The sequence below is a fragment of the Xenopus tropicalis genome, chromosome 8 (genome assembly GCF_000004195.4).
Source record: "Xenopus tropicalis strain Nigerian chromosome 8, UCB_Xtro_10.0, whole genome shotgun sequence".
In the NCBI taxonomy this organism is placed as follows: Eukaryota; Metazoa; Chordata; class Amphibia; order Anura; family Pipidae; genus Xenopus; species Xenopus tropicalis.
The window spans coordinates 32,193,927-32,208,820 of NC_030684.2; the positions used below are offsets into that span (position 1 = coordinate 32,193,927).

The 14,894-nt window shown below is 37.9% G+C and overlaps 2 protein-coding genes across 3 annotated transcripts in view; one reads left to right on the forward strand and one right to left on the reverse strand.

The window, feature by feature from the left end:
• Nucleotides 1–14,894, reverse strand: part of irak1 (interleukin 1 receptor associated kinase 1) — a 58,868-nt gene that overhangs the window by 33,336 nt on the left and 10,638 nt on the right. The window lies entirely within an intron of this gene.
• LOC116406720 lies at nucleotides 5,318–8,871 on the forward strand. Its single transcript, XM_031891424.1, has one exon. It carries the CDS (start codon nucleotides 5,481–5,483, stop codon nucleotides 8,847–8,849), a length of 3,369 nt encoding a protein of 1,122 aa, XP_031747284.1. The 5' UTR covers nucleotides 5,318–5,480; the 3' UTR covers nucleotides 8,850–8,871.

Sequence of the window (14,894 nt, forward strand, 5' to 3'; positions counted from 1 at the left end):
TCTGGAGGCTCACAGTTGTTCCTATTAAGATATACAGCGGCAAACTTTGAAACTAACAGTTTCTTGTAACAATTTAAACGCTCACCGAACTAAGTTACAGGTTGGGGTGCTTAAGCCCCGAACCTCTTGCTCTGTTGATTTTCTATCTCCATATTAATGCAACTGATATACCACACGCGGTTATGGACGGTTAAAATATTCACAGACTCCGGGACAGCAGTTTAAAATTTCCAAAAAAGCTTTATTCATTGGTAAATACCTGAAGCGTTTTGTGCGATACCCCACGTATTCATAGGTACAAAGTCAGTAGCGTACGACTGAAAGTTTAAAAAGCATATGGGGATGACATCACGCCTGATGTCACTTCCCTTTTCCTTGTTATATTTTCATAAAGTTTATTTTCTTAATAAAAACAATGAAAGAAAAACCAGTAAATAAAGCAATACATTTATTTTTCTGAAACCATGCATGAACATTCATTCTTGGTTACGTGTATCATTATCGGCATAATTTATCAAAATAAGAGGAATGGTAAGAAAGGGGAGAAGTAAGAAAAGGGAAAGGGGAACCAGCAGTCCCATGAAGAGGAAAAATTCACGCAGCTATATATATGGCAGTCCCAGCTAACATTTAGACCTCGTGGCTCCCGTGTATCAAGTAAAAAAATCCATTTAGCTTCTAGTTTTAAGAGCCTTTTTAATTTATCTCCTTCTCCGTTTGGCATGATCACCTTATCAATACCTTGAATTCTTAACATTAACACATTTCCCCCATTGCAAGATGCAAAATGCCGTGCAACTGTCGTTGCCTCACTTTTAGATGTAATTTGGTTTGAATGTTCTCCCATACTACATATTGAATGTTACAGTTATCAGATACACTGTGGCCGTTGTGTTGCAATTAAAGTAGCCATGTATCTTATATTGTCTTCCTGTGCTAGTGCTGGTAGAGTATTTCGATACAAATACTCTTCAACAAGTGATACGGAGTGAGGAGCCACACTGATACATCCCTTTCGTTTTTAACCAGTTGTTATCGGGTTTATCCCGTTTAAATTCGCTAGGCGATAGAATGTTCCCTATTGTGGGTGCTCTTCTGCTTATAAAATCACATCCTTCTCCCAGCACCTGCCGTAACTTCATATTCATTATATAGGATGGGAAGATATAGGATGATTTGTTTTATTGAATTAAATTGCTGACTATAAAGGGTAATGAACATAATTGTATTTCTCTTTTTATTATATTATTTCTTTTATTACGTAGCAGATCTTCTCTATTTTTATCCATTGCTTAAGCAAAGCCATTATTGAGGTCATTTTCTGAGTATCCTCTTGCTACAAATTGACCTCTTAATTTGCTTGCTTTAACCAAAAAATCAGACTCTGAACTGCAATTACGTTTTAACTTACAAAACTGACCTATTGGGATCCCTCTAAATATGTGTTTTGGGTGGCAGGAGGCTGCACGTAACAAAGTATTTCTCGCACATTCTTTCTTAAATACAGTAGTGATCATTTTTTTTTTATTCTTGATGTGCAAGTGTTAAATATAGGAAGGAAATCTCCTTCGCACTATAGTGACCTGTGAAATTGAGATTAAAATCATTGTGGTTAAAACTTTCTAAAAAATTATTATACCCTTCACATACTCTTAGAAATATAAGGTCGTCCAGAAGGCCGTGGGTCACCTATGCGCATCACTCCACATACTCTTCATATGCCAGAGGCACATCTTTTCTAGTTAGAAAAGGACTACCCTTTGAATTGATAGAAACTCGTTCTGACAGGTCGGGCAGGTTTCAGGTAGTGGCATGCGCTATAGCAGGTAACCCACCGATAGTAACCAACCTCTACATCCCTCCACCTTTCACTGACAATGTCTTACATGAGATGTACAAAACAATGCTAACACTACCCCCGGCTCCAATTTGCATTATGGGTGATTTTAACAACTGTCTAGACCCATCCACAGACAGATTAAACCCCACCACAACACATTCATCGAGACTTGCTGACTGGCCCAGAGCCTACGGATTCGTAGATGCATGGCGCTGGAAATTTCCTGATGTAAGAGAATTCTCCTGCCACTCAGCAACACACCGCACTTTATCCCGAATAGACCTAGCATTGATCTCACCAGACTTACTCCCAAAAATCCGAGAGATAAAATACCTCCCTAGAGCAATATCGGACCACTCTCCTTTGCTATTATCATTAGAACTTCTCCCCAATCCCCAGACTCGCCGATGGCGCCTGTCCCCACTCTGGCTAAAAAACACTGAAATATTAGCTGAATCTGCCAATATGATAAGCACATACTGGCAAGAAAACCAACACACAGTATCCCCTCAGATAGAATGGGAAGCCTTCAAGGCAGTGGCTAGAGGGGCTTTGATAGCTGCTATCGCCAAAGCAAGATCCAACACAAAAGATACCCTCCAAGCTCTTGAAACAGCCACAAACAACGCAGAAGCCATATTTACAGCAGATCCTACACCACTCAATTACAGAGACTTCGCCGCTGCCCTCAGACACCTCAACCTACACCGACTTGAACTAACCAAAAAACAACTGTTACACGCCACAGCCACTACCTTTGCCTATGGAGACAAAAATGGCAAACCCCTAGCTTTTCTAGCTAAAACACCAGAGAGCACTACAGCAGTCCCCAAAATAATATCCAACACAGGAGAAACTTTTATCTCACCAACTGACATAGCCACGGAGTTTAGTAAATACTACACTTCACTATACACATCGACTGCACAATACTCTAACCAAGAACTCCATGACTACCTTAGCACACTCCCTCTACCAGCACTCGCACGACAACAAACAAAATATGTAGATTCTCCGATCACTCAATTTGAAATAGCAGAAGCCATACTATCTCTTCCACCAGGAAAATCCCCAGGTCCCGACGGTTTCATAATAGAATGGTATCGTGCACACGTTAAGGAAATAGTCCCTAAACTACACGAAACACTAATGTTCTCCCTTGAGAGTTTCTCGCTCCCTAAATCATTCTATGATGCAACCATAGTAGTCATACCCAAGCCCGGAAAGGACCCCACACTCTGTTCCTCATACAGACCAATATCTCTACTCAATATGGAGATAAAAATCCTTGCCAAAATTTTAGCCAAACGACTCATAAAAGTGATATCCACTCTAGTTGAACCTGACCAGACAGGATTCATGCCATCTAAATCTACCAGCTTAAACCTTAGAAGACTCTTTCTTAACTTACAAATCACACATGAGAACCCGGGCTCCAGATTGGTGGTGTCCCTAGATACTGCCAAGGCGTTTGACTCCATAGAGTGGCCATACCTTTGGGAAGTCCTTGCTAGAATGAACTTCGGCCCAACCTTCATTAAATGGATTAAACTTATGTACAAAGAACCCAAAGCCACTATTAGGGTAAACGGAATCCTATCCCCCACAATCTCACTCACCCGAGGCACCCGCCAGGGATGCCCCCTTTCCCCACTCCTTTTCGCACTCGCCATCGAACCCATGGCAATTGCGATCAGGCACTCCCAGCAAGTCAAAGGCCTCGTATATAAAACAATTGAAGAAAAAATCTCACTATACGCGGATGACACACTATTATACCTTGCTGACCCCCACAACTCATTCACATCAGCGATCCAAATAGTCAAACGCTTTGGCAGATTCTCTGGGCTACAAATTAACTGGGAAAAATCCATAGTTTTCCCCTTGGATGGACAAGCACCACAAATGACAGAACCAGAATGTACCCTCAAAATCGCAAATTCCTTTAAATACCTAGGTATACATATTAATAAAGACCCAAGCCTTTTCTTGCAAGATAACCTCCACCCACTCCATAACCGATTTAAAGACACCCTTAAATTCTGGACAAAACTATGTCGGATTTTCAGATAAGATAATTATTAATTACAAGAATATTCTGATTTGTTAATGATAACGTGATTATGTTACTTAATAGAATATATATTCATGAATGATATTATGCTTTTTGATGAATCATATAGGAATAAATAATGAATGTTATTTTGTTTAGTTGATCAGAAACGTATATGTTGAAAAGGAGGTTTGTATCGGATTACTAGCCCAGATGTATAACCTTTGTGTTAAAGCAAATATCAAAGGTTATATAATCCTTGGTGTCTAGGTGAACAAGATGAGAACACCTTGAAGGATCTTACAAACTCTCCACAATATAGAGCACACCTGTTGAGAGGGTAATAATTAATCAAGGACAGACCAATGACATATATTGTATGTGTACTAAGGTATTAAGTAGTTACACAGCATTGTTCTAGTGTGGAGCAATGTCAACAATAGTGTGTAACATCGAATTAAGGAAGGTCAAAAGTTATTTTATATTTTCTGAATATTTTCAGACCACAATATTGAGGAAACAGTGACATCCACAGATGGTGGAGGACATTACGGGTCCAAAGGTCACTGTAATAAATATTTAAATCAACTGGTGATAGTTTAACTTAAAGACTGCCCTTTGATGCCAGTTGGCTAGTTGATAAATCCCTGAGGTGGAGTTTTAGATAGAGATGAGGGATAAGTTAGGAGACAGAGGAAACTAAAAAAGAAAGGACTAAGAACTAATAAGAAGAATAAGAAAGAAAAAAAGAGGGATCTAAAAGAAAGAGGGATCTAAAAACTGGAAGAGGAAGGAGAAACTACTCTCAACTATAAGAAAACTCTACTCTGGTAAATATAAATTTTGTTATACTTTTTCTCGATTAAGTTGTATGCTTGGATATTTATTATTCCTATGTATATTATAGTCTTACCCTAAACATTGACTTTCCCAGAGTTGCAAACTGGGAATAATCTGTTTAATTTGGGTCCATTTTATTTTTCATTAGTATAGATATATGATATCCAAGTTAACAATCTAATGGGGAAATAAGAACATTTAAAGATAGAATTCCTTAAGACCTCAAAATCAATCATTTACCCTTCCTTTGATTCAACATATTTAATTACCTTGTTATTAAGTATTGAAAGTGAACGTACATATATTATCTTGTGGATGCTTGCCATTTATTGAATAATGTCTATTGGTCAATGTTCATTTTGATTAATTATTAGATAGATATCAGGGAGTGTTAAGTAATAATTTCATTTTTGTAATATTCATATTTAAATAAATTAATTATTTTATTAAATAATTGTCATGATTTTTCACCTTTATACCAATTGATTGGGAACGCTCGATATCGAATTCAGAGTTGGGCATATATTATTTAAGACTCCTCCTGTTTGACTAATAAGGAGCCTTAAATTTTTTATCTCATATTAAAATTGGAAATTTATCTAATTTTATTAAATATACGCAGAATTAGCCCGACATATATTTGGAGGCACTGCTGAGAGCGAGATTATTTTCTCATATTGGTACAAATAGTGAAAAACCATTCCAATACTTCTGTCAAGCTAATTATTTTGTTTATTAATTAAGACCATGAGTGTTGCAAGCAGTGAGAATGGGAATACCCCAGAGCAAATGATCCACAGAATTGTTGAATTCATATATACACGGGTAAAATTTGATATAGGGATGGATGTTTGGATTAATGATTTGAAGAGAAATGCTAGAGCAGACCTTAATGATATCTGGGCAACAGACGGCCTGGTTGAACGCTATTTAACATGTATGAACTTAGCCTCTAACAGTTCAGACAAAGAAAAAAAATTAATATGTGCCCTACCTCCTGTTTTATATGCATTAATGGAGGTAGATACCCTATCAAAAGCTAGAAAAGAAAATGTAGAAAAATTGAGGTCTCAGTTACATGAGATAGAATCAGATATCCAACATATGAAATCTGATAAAAACCAATTAGAGATAGATATCTCAAACAAGGAAGCTTTTATTAGGGATTTAGAAACCGATGCTGAACGTAGTCGCATAGCATACTGTAAGCTCAGAAAGGATTTCGAAGAATTACAGCAACAGCACATTAAAAATCAACAGTCAGGTGTATATGGTGTGGAGAGATCTCCTGATCCTCCAATAATCACTCCCCAATATAAAAATTGGGCACCATATATTTCTAGAGCCAAACCAATTGATAATGTTGATTCAGAGGCACAAGATGTTTTGGGCCGGTTGGCTGAAGCTTGCCAAGCTGTGACCACCTTAATAGGTAATCACAGAACAAGGGTTCTTAGAGATTCTTCTTCAGACACGTCCCCAGAGAGGAATGTGAGGAATGTGCAAAATCAAACACCTATGTCAAATATATCCCATAGAAGTAGTGTATCCAATACTGATGCAAGTGAAGTTGAGAGTGATGAGAGAGTATGGGGATCCGGTCCTTTCCCAAACAGGGGGAAGAATACCCATAAGAGGGGTTCAAAAGGGAAAAATCCCCAATCTCCAAAAGAAAAACAAAATTCTGCCAGCATAATTAAATTTTTGAATATTGCTATACCAAAATTTTCTAAGAAAGGTTCTTCCCAAATTGCAAACCACTTAGAACTATATGAATCTACTATGGATTCATTAAAATTATCTGAGGCAGACAAAATCAGGTTTCTTCCATGGGCCTTTGATGACAGATACCGTCATTACTTTTCCTCCTTTAAAGAGAGAGGAATCACCAAATGGCAGTCAGTCCTACATGAAATTAAATCAGAATTTGGGCCCTATCGAACTACCACTGCCGCAAAGAGAGAAATTTATAAACTCACATGTAGATCTAATCAAAGCCCTCGAGAATTTCTCTCTGTACTTAAAAATGCCTATGGTTTAGCTTACAGAAACCCCGATTGGGAATCTGTGGAATTTAAACAGGTATTCTATGAGGCCTTACCAACCCAGATCAAATTAAGTCTAGCTCATGATCTGGATTTTGAAAACCCTCTAGAAAGACTGGTAACATCAGCAACTTTGCTGTTTAACATTAGTGAGGGCCAAAACTTAAATGATAGGAAATTTAAAAAATTCCCAGAGCACAATGTTGATGAGTCCAGGGTAAAACCTCATTTAAATTTTGAGTCCCAGCCAAAGAAAATACCTTCAGCCACTGGACCTAATCAACAAAACCAAAAACAGCTAAATCCCAGAAAAACTAAACCTCAAATTGCCAAGGGGTCAGAAGGAAATAGTTCAGGTTCTGGAAGCCAAGGTTACTGTCCTCGTTTCAACCAAGGGTACCATGGATACCGAGGTAACCAAAGATATGGGGGTTACCAAGGATACCGGGATCCCCAGGGATACAGACGTTGGAACAATAGGCCCAGGCAGCAATGGAGAAAAGGGCAGGAATCACCAGATTCACCCAGGGGTAAATCACCCACAGGGAACCAAAATGGTCCACGGAATCAAAACCCAGGTAGACCTAGCAGATTTGATCAGCTTGCAGATCAGGTTTCCAAGTTAACTGACATTGTAAGTAAATTATCTCAAGTTTCTGCAGGAAAACAACCTGAAGTTTTTTTTAGAGGAAAAAGCGGGGCCAAGCTCTGCCAAATAAAGGAAGCAGAATCAAATTGCTATATGGAAATGGACAGGAAAGAATTAAATACAGTCAATGATCATGTTTTGCATTGCCCCGACCCTGAATTCAGGGCCGGGAAGGGAAAATCTAATATTTCATCTGTTTTACAGCCTAATAAGGACAATTCTTATAATCCGGTGTTAATTGAACCAGTGTGTGAAGTACCTTCGGTTCAGTCTGTTCCATTAATAGAGTCCATAGGAACACAAATGCCCTGCAGACAGAACAAGGAGGAGCAATCTCCAAATATCCTGATGCTGCAGAGAGATCACTTTTTAAGTCAACAGATGATAAAACACTCCAATTTCCTCTGTAATATCTTACAGTTAGATGGCCGGTATTTTATAGATATTTGTCTCCCGGATGGATGTGTCGGACCAATCCAAGGTTTACTGGATACCGGATCTCAGGTCACTATTTTGTCTTTCAGCTATTTCCAACAGATCTTAGAGTCCTCAAAGAATAAACCGAGATTGACGGTATTTGATGGATCTCTGGTAAGTGTAGGTGGTGATAGTCTACAAGTGAAAGGCAAGTCCTGGCTGACATATAAGATTGGTAAAAAGACCATTAGACATCCAACATTGATTGTAGATCTTCCATATGATCGGCTGATCATTGGAATTGATCTGCTCAAAAGGTTAAGATCCATAATTGACTTTATTAATGAAGCAATATGGACTCAGGTAAAAACCCCAATCTCTTTTGAACGTTCCCACAATGCAAAACCGCAAAATAGTTGCCATATGATTGAAGAAAGACCTAATTCTGTCGAAATCCATTTCCGGAACAGTCAGGTACCAGATGTCTCAATCCTAAAAAACGGTAAACCTGAAGAAAGCATTAATACTTCCTTCCACATCATTAATATCCAAAAGGACAAAATTGAAAAGATAATCCTAGAGGATGATGTGTTAACCATTTCTCTTAAAGGGGGAAATCGGGAAGTAGCAGGCATAACCAGACATATCCAATCATTGGTTAAAATCGAGAAGACCAATGATACTATGCTGGTTCCCGTACAGGTAAATAATATTGCCCGGGTGAAATATGCCAAGCTGGATCTCAAATCCGAAGTCAGCTATATAAGTTTAGGACTTCTAAAGCAGGTTACAAATCCTCAGATGATTAAATTTTCTTCCTTACAGGAATGGGTTTATGACCTGGACAAAGACGACCAGAGTCAAAATGTGATTGCAAAATGCATTTTATCTATCTCCCTAGGAAACAAATATGCGGAACACGTTTTCAATGTGTTAAAGGAACCGCAACATCAAATGTATTTAGGAAATGACATTATACATCGGTTTGCCATGCAAGATGTGTAATTCTAGTGTATGCGCATCACTGCTCATTAACCATATATTTTCCAGATTTGGTCTTCCCCAACGTATTGAATCTGACCGCGGAAGTCACTTCACCAGCGAAGTGATGACTAAGATGTGGGAAATTCTAGGAGTAAAAAGGAAGCTACACATAGCTTACAGACCAGCTTCTAGTGGTGGAGTAGAGCGTTACAATCAATCAATCATAAACATTCTGAAAAAGTTTGTCAAAGAATCTGGTAAAGACTGGGATGTCAAGTTACCACTAGTTCTCATGGCTATTAGAGCCACCCCGAGCGCGGCAACCAAACTTTCTCCATTTGAGATGATTACGGGTAGAAAAATGGTATTACCTCAACATCTACTTTATAGGACCACAGATCACAATTTGATGAATGCAATGACTGCACATCAATATGTAGAAAATTTACGAAAGCATCTACAGCATGCTTTTGCGTTTGCTCAAAGAAATATTGAGAAAGCTGCAGTAAGTACGAAAACGTACTATGATCTAAAAACAACTCAAAAGGAATATCAGGTTGATGATAAAGTTTATCTTTATAACTTTGCCAGAGACCAAGTAAAGGAAAGGAAATTCTTACCTTCCTGGAAAGGTCCATATATAATCACTGATAAATTATCTCCTGTGGTTTATAAAGTTAAAATTCCTAATGGGGATGATTTTGTTGAAAAATGGGTGCACATTAACCAATTACGTGTTTGTCATCCTAGCCAACAGCTTCGGAGAATAGAGCAAGTCGAGAGCTGAGTAGTAAGAAATCAGGAGATTTTAGTTAAAGATGGAAGTAGAAATTAATATTGTATATAGATGTTGTATCATGATATGTCTATGTCTCTCTACCTTCCAAATATCCTTTATATTATCAGTGAACTGAAGTTTGCTATGTATATATGACGGCTGAACCTAATGATTTCTTTTGATTATCTATAGGTACAAAGATGCCATCCAAGATGATCGCTATTTTATATGCAGTCCTGATCTTGGGGAAAGAGTTACACGCTGAGCGGATTGTGATGCCAGGTCCATCATCCGGGATCATGCTACAGGATACGGCGGGATTCATCATGACCAACAAGAGAATCTTGTCCCAGAAGATTTATATGAGCCTAGATCCACGTTGTGTCATCGAAAAGACAAGTCAACGTATCCAATATTCGATCACCGGAGATTCAAACCTGGTACCAGCTGCATATTGAATATTCACAAAAGCGGATTACTCAAATCCTGGAGCAAACCCGGAAAACTTTAATCAGAGAGCCTTTTTCGTCAAACCAAAGACCAAAACGGTTCATTTCTGCTATTGTTGCTGCTATAATCTTTGCAGTAATAGGAAACGTGTTTGCAACCGGAGTAACAATCGCTAATTCCATATCCTGTAAACATTGAGGACACTGAAGGAGAGGTGGAAAGCATTGATGCATTCCAAAATCAGGAGATTACCATAAGTCCGGATTTAAAATTTTTGTTGGACAATAAGCCCAGCCATACCATCCGTATGGTTATAAAAAAAACATAATATTACCATGGATACTCCACAATTTTCACCAACTGATGACGAAATACTGTTTCCTTCTGTTTGGTCATGGGGGGAAAACTATATATGGAGTATATTGGTCACAATTATAGTAGGATGGTTAACTGTAATCACCATCTTAGCAATTCGTTGGATGAAGATCATCAAAAAGACTCTAGATAAACTATGGCTTAAATCTCGCCGATCAAGTTTACATAATGAGTATGATGAAGGAAGAGTTTGAAAACCCTAAGTAATTTTCCTAAAATGTTCATATTATAGGAAACATTTTAGAAAAACAAGGGGGATTTGTCGGATTTTCAGATAAGATAATTATTAATTACAAGAATATTCTGATTTGTTAATGATAACGTGATTATGTTACTTAATAGAATATATATTCATGAATGATATTATGCTTTTTGATGAATCATATAGGAATAAATAATGAATGTTATTTTGTTTAGTTGATCAGAAACGTATATGTTGAAAAGGAGGTTTGTATCGGATTACTAGCCCAGATGTATAACCTTTGTGTTAAAGCAAATATCAAAGGTTATATAATCCTTGGTGTCTAGGTGAACAAGATGAGAACACCTTGAAGGATCTTACAAACTCTCCACAATATAGAGCACACCTGTTGAGAGGGTAATAATTAATCAAGGACAGACCAATGACATATATTGTATGTGTACTAAGGTATTAAGTAGTTACACAGCATTGTTCTAGTGTGGAGCAATGTCAACAATAGTGTGTAACATCGAATTAAGGAAGGTCAAAAGTTATTTTATATTTTCTGAATATTTTCAGACCACAATATTGAGGAAACAGTGACATCCACAGATGGTGGAGGACATTACGGGTCCAAAGGTCACTGTAATAAATATTTAAATCAACTGGTGATAGTTTAACTTAAAGACTGCCCTTTGATGCCAGTTGGCTAGTTGATAAATCCCTGAGGTGGAGTTTTAGATAGAGATGAGGGATAAGTTAGGAGACAGAGGAAACTAAAAAAGAAAGGACTAAGAACTAATAAGAAGAATAAGAAAGAAAAAAAGAGGGATCTAAAAGAAAGAGGGATCTAAAAACTGGAAGAGGAAGGAGAAACTACTCTCAACTATAAGAAAACTCTACTCTGGTAAATATAAATTTTGTTATACTTTTTCTCGATTAAGTTGTATGCTTGGATATTTATTATTCCTATGTATATTATAGTCTTACCCTAAACATTGACTTTCCCAGAGTTGCAAACTGGGAATAATCTGTTTAATTTGGGTCCATTTTATTTTTCATTAGTATAGATATATGATATCCAAGTTAACAATCTAATGGGGAAATAAGAACATTTAAAGATAGAATTCCTTAAGACCTCAAAATCAATCATTTACCCTTCCTTTGATTCAACATATTTAATTACCTTGTTATTAAGTATTGAAAGTGAACGTACATATATTATCTTGTGGATGCTTGCCATTTATTGAATAATGTCTATTGGTCAATGTTCATTTTGATTAATTATTAGATAGATATCAGGGAGTGTTAAGTAATAATTTCATTTTTGTAATATTCATATTTAAATAAATTAATTATTTTATTAAATAATTGTCATGATTTTTCACCTTTATACCAATTGATTGGGAACGCTCGATATCGAATTCAGAGTTGGGCATATATTATTTAAGACTCCTCCTGTTTGACTAATAAGGAGCCTTAAATTTTTTATCTCATATTAAAATTGGAAATTTATCTAATTTTATTAAATATACGCAGAATTAGCCCGACAACTACCTTTAACACTAATTGGAAGAATCAATATATGTAAAATGATTTTTCTCCCAAAGTATCTATACATCTTCAGCAACACTCCCACCCACATACCCAAGAAAGCCCTACAAGACATTGACCGGACACAATCCGAATTCATCTGGGGAAACAAAACCCCTACCCTTTCCAGAGCAACACTTAGCGCCCCCATAGACCAACTAGGCCTAACATCCCCCAACTACGAACTATATTACTTAGCTTCCCAATCCTTCCACGTGGCCAACTGGAAAACATTTGATACCGAAAACCCAGCATCACTATTAGAAGCCCTTTACTTCACCTCCATTGAAAGTCTACACAACGCCCTCTATAGAACCCGAAAAGACATTAGCCCTTTACCGCCTGTCCTGGATGCCACCAAAAGAGCGTGGGACAGCATGACACATCTCACCAATGCAGTGGGGCTACTATCCCCTGATGCACCAATATGGGGCAACACCAACCTTAAACACTTTGCAACTTTCCCAGAAGCAGAAACCTGGGCCAAACTGGGACTCAAACGTATAGACCACTTGTATACAAACGGAGCCCTAAACACCTTACTCCAATTACGCCAAACTATCTCCCGACCCGACCTGTCAGAATTCAGATATGTCCAAATTTCACACCTTTGCTTAGCCCAATTCTCAACACCACCTCCACAAATACAACACACTGATCTGGAAGAATTAATAACCCAACCAACTAGACGAAAACTCCTTTCCAGCACATACAAACACCTGATATCCAAGAGGTATGACCCACGGCCCAGAGTAAAATACAAATGGGAATCAAGCGGTATTCGCCTAGACCCAGATGACTGGGACGAAATCATTGATAACCTATACCAACCCCTAGTGAGTGTTAGAGACAAGCTCATACAATTCAAAATTATTCACCAAACGTACTTTACACCCTATAAATTGTACACCATTGGAAGACTTGCCTCTCCCACTTGTTTGAGATGCAAGGCCACCTCCCCTAACTTCTTCCACCTGATATGGGACTGCCCTGATACGCAGAAATTCTGGAGACAAATTGTACACTTTATGGCTACAGAATTGTCACTCCCTCAAATCTATAACCCAACTACATGCCTACTAGGCTTACTTGACTCCCTGGTGCCCAGAACATATACTAGATGCCTCATGAGACTGCTTTTCTTCTATGCCAAAAAGACCATAGCCATGCACTGGATGGGCGCAACCCCACCAACACTAGCCAAGTGGATTGCCTTGATTAACTCGCAGCTACAGTTGTACAAACTCACCTACTTGGCCAGATGCTGCATAAACAAGTTCGAAGGCGTCTGGTCCCCATGGCTCGAATCCACCGCAACAACCGCGGAATGAAGAAAGTGACCGTCCAGCTCCCTTCCCCTCCCCTCTTCCCTATCTCTTTCTAACCTTTCCAGTTTAAAAAACAAATCAATAAAAAATACTTTAAAAAAAAAAAAAGAAATATAAGGTCGTCTATATAGCGTTTATAAACGACAATCGCCTCAGTGTAAATATCACTATTTTCATAAATGTGGTTTTCCTCCCACCAACCCATGTATGGGTTGGCGCGTGTGGGTGTAGCCACAGAATGACACTGCCTGGAATTAGACAACTTGTTATCTACAAAAACCCCTAGATCCTTCTCCATTAAGGAAACCCCCAACACACTACCATTCAGTATATAGTTTGCGTTTATATTATTTCTACCAAAGTGCATAAATTTTCCAATTTGTCAAATCGCTCTGCAAAGTGGCAGCATCCTGCATGGAACTTATAGTTTTGCACAATTTCATCAGCAAAAATAGAAACGGTACTCTCTATGCTCCCCTCCAGGTCATTAATATACAAGTTAAAAATCAAAGGCCCAAGGACTGACCCCTGCGGTACTCCACTAACCACACTGGTCCAATTAGAAAATGTTCCATTTACCACCACTCTTTGTAATCTATCCTTCAGCCAGTTCTCTATACAAGTACAAATATTATGTTCTAGGCCAATATTCCTCAATTTTATCATTAACCTTCTGTGCGGTACTGAGATAATAAGGTTCCCACCCCTTCTTCCTTAATTTTTTTTACTATTCACTTAATTAAAAAATAATTTAGGATTCCTTTTACTCCTAGCTGCAATATCCCTTTCCATCTCTATTTTAGCTTGCCTGATAGCTTTTTGCTGCTTCATTTGCTTCCTTGTACCTGATGAAAGTTTCTGCTGTCCCAGCTAACTTTCATGCTTTAAAAGCACATTTTTTATTACCAACCTCATAAAACGATATGAGAAATAAATAAGGATTTGAGATTTTAAAACACGCACACATTGTATATTTGAATGCTTTTGTTTTCTTTGCCCTTAGCACTTCCTTTTCTTTTGTGGAAATAAATAAGCTGCTAACCAGGTGGCTTTTATAGCCGTGTGTATGGCCACTATGTATGGCTACTGTACCACAGGTATTGTGCATTTATTAAGGCCATTGTAGGATTCTTACATTACAGAACTCAGAAGTGACTTTTATAGTCATCTATATTTTAGTAGGGTGTATTGTGCTCTGTAAGGATACATTTCCCTATATTTACGAGTAGAAGAAACATTATCCCTTATACAGGAGCGATACTGAGAGTTCCCTGTATAACTCAGTCTGCAGCCTTGTGTCTTTATATTATCACAGAATCCCTCAGTGACTTCTAATATCCTTATAATTTAATTTAAAGTAG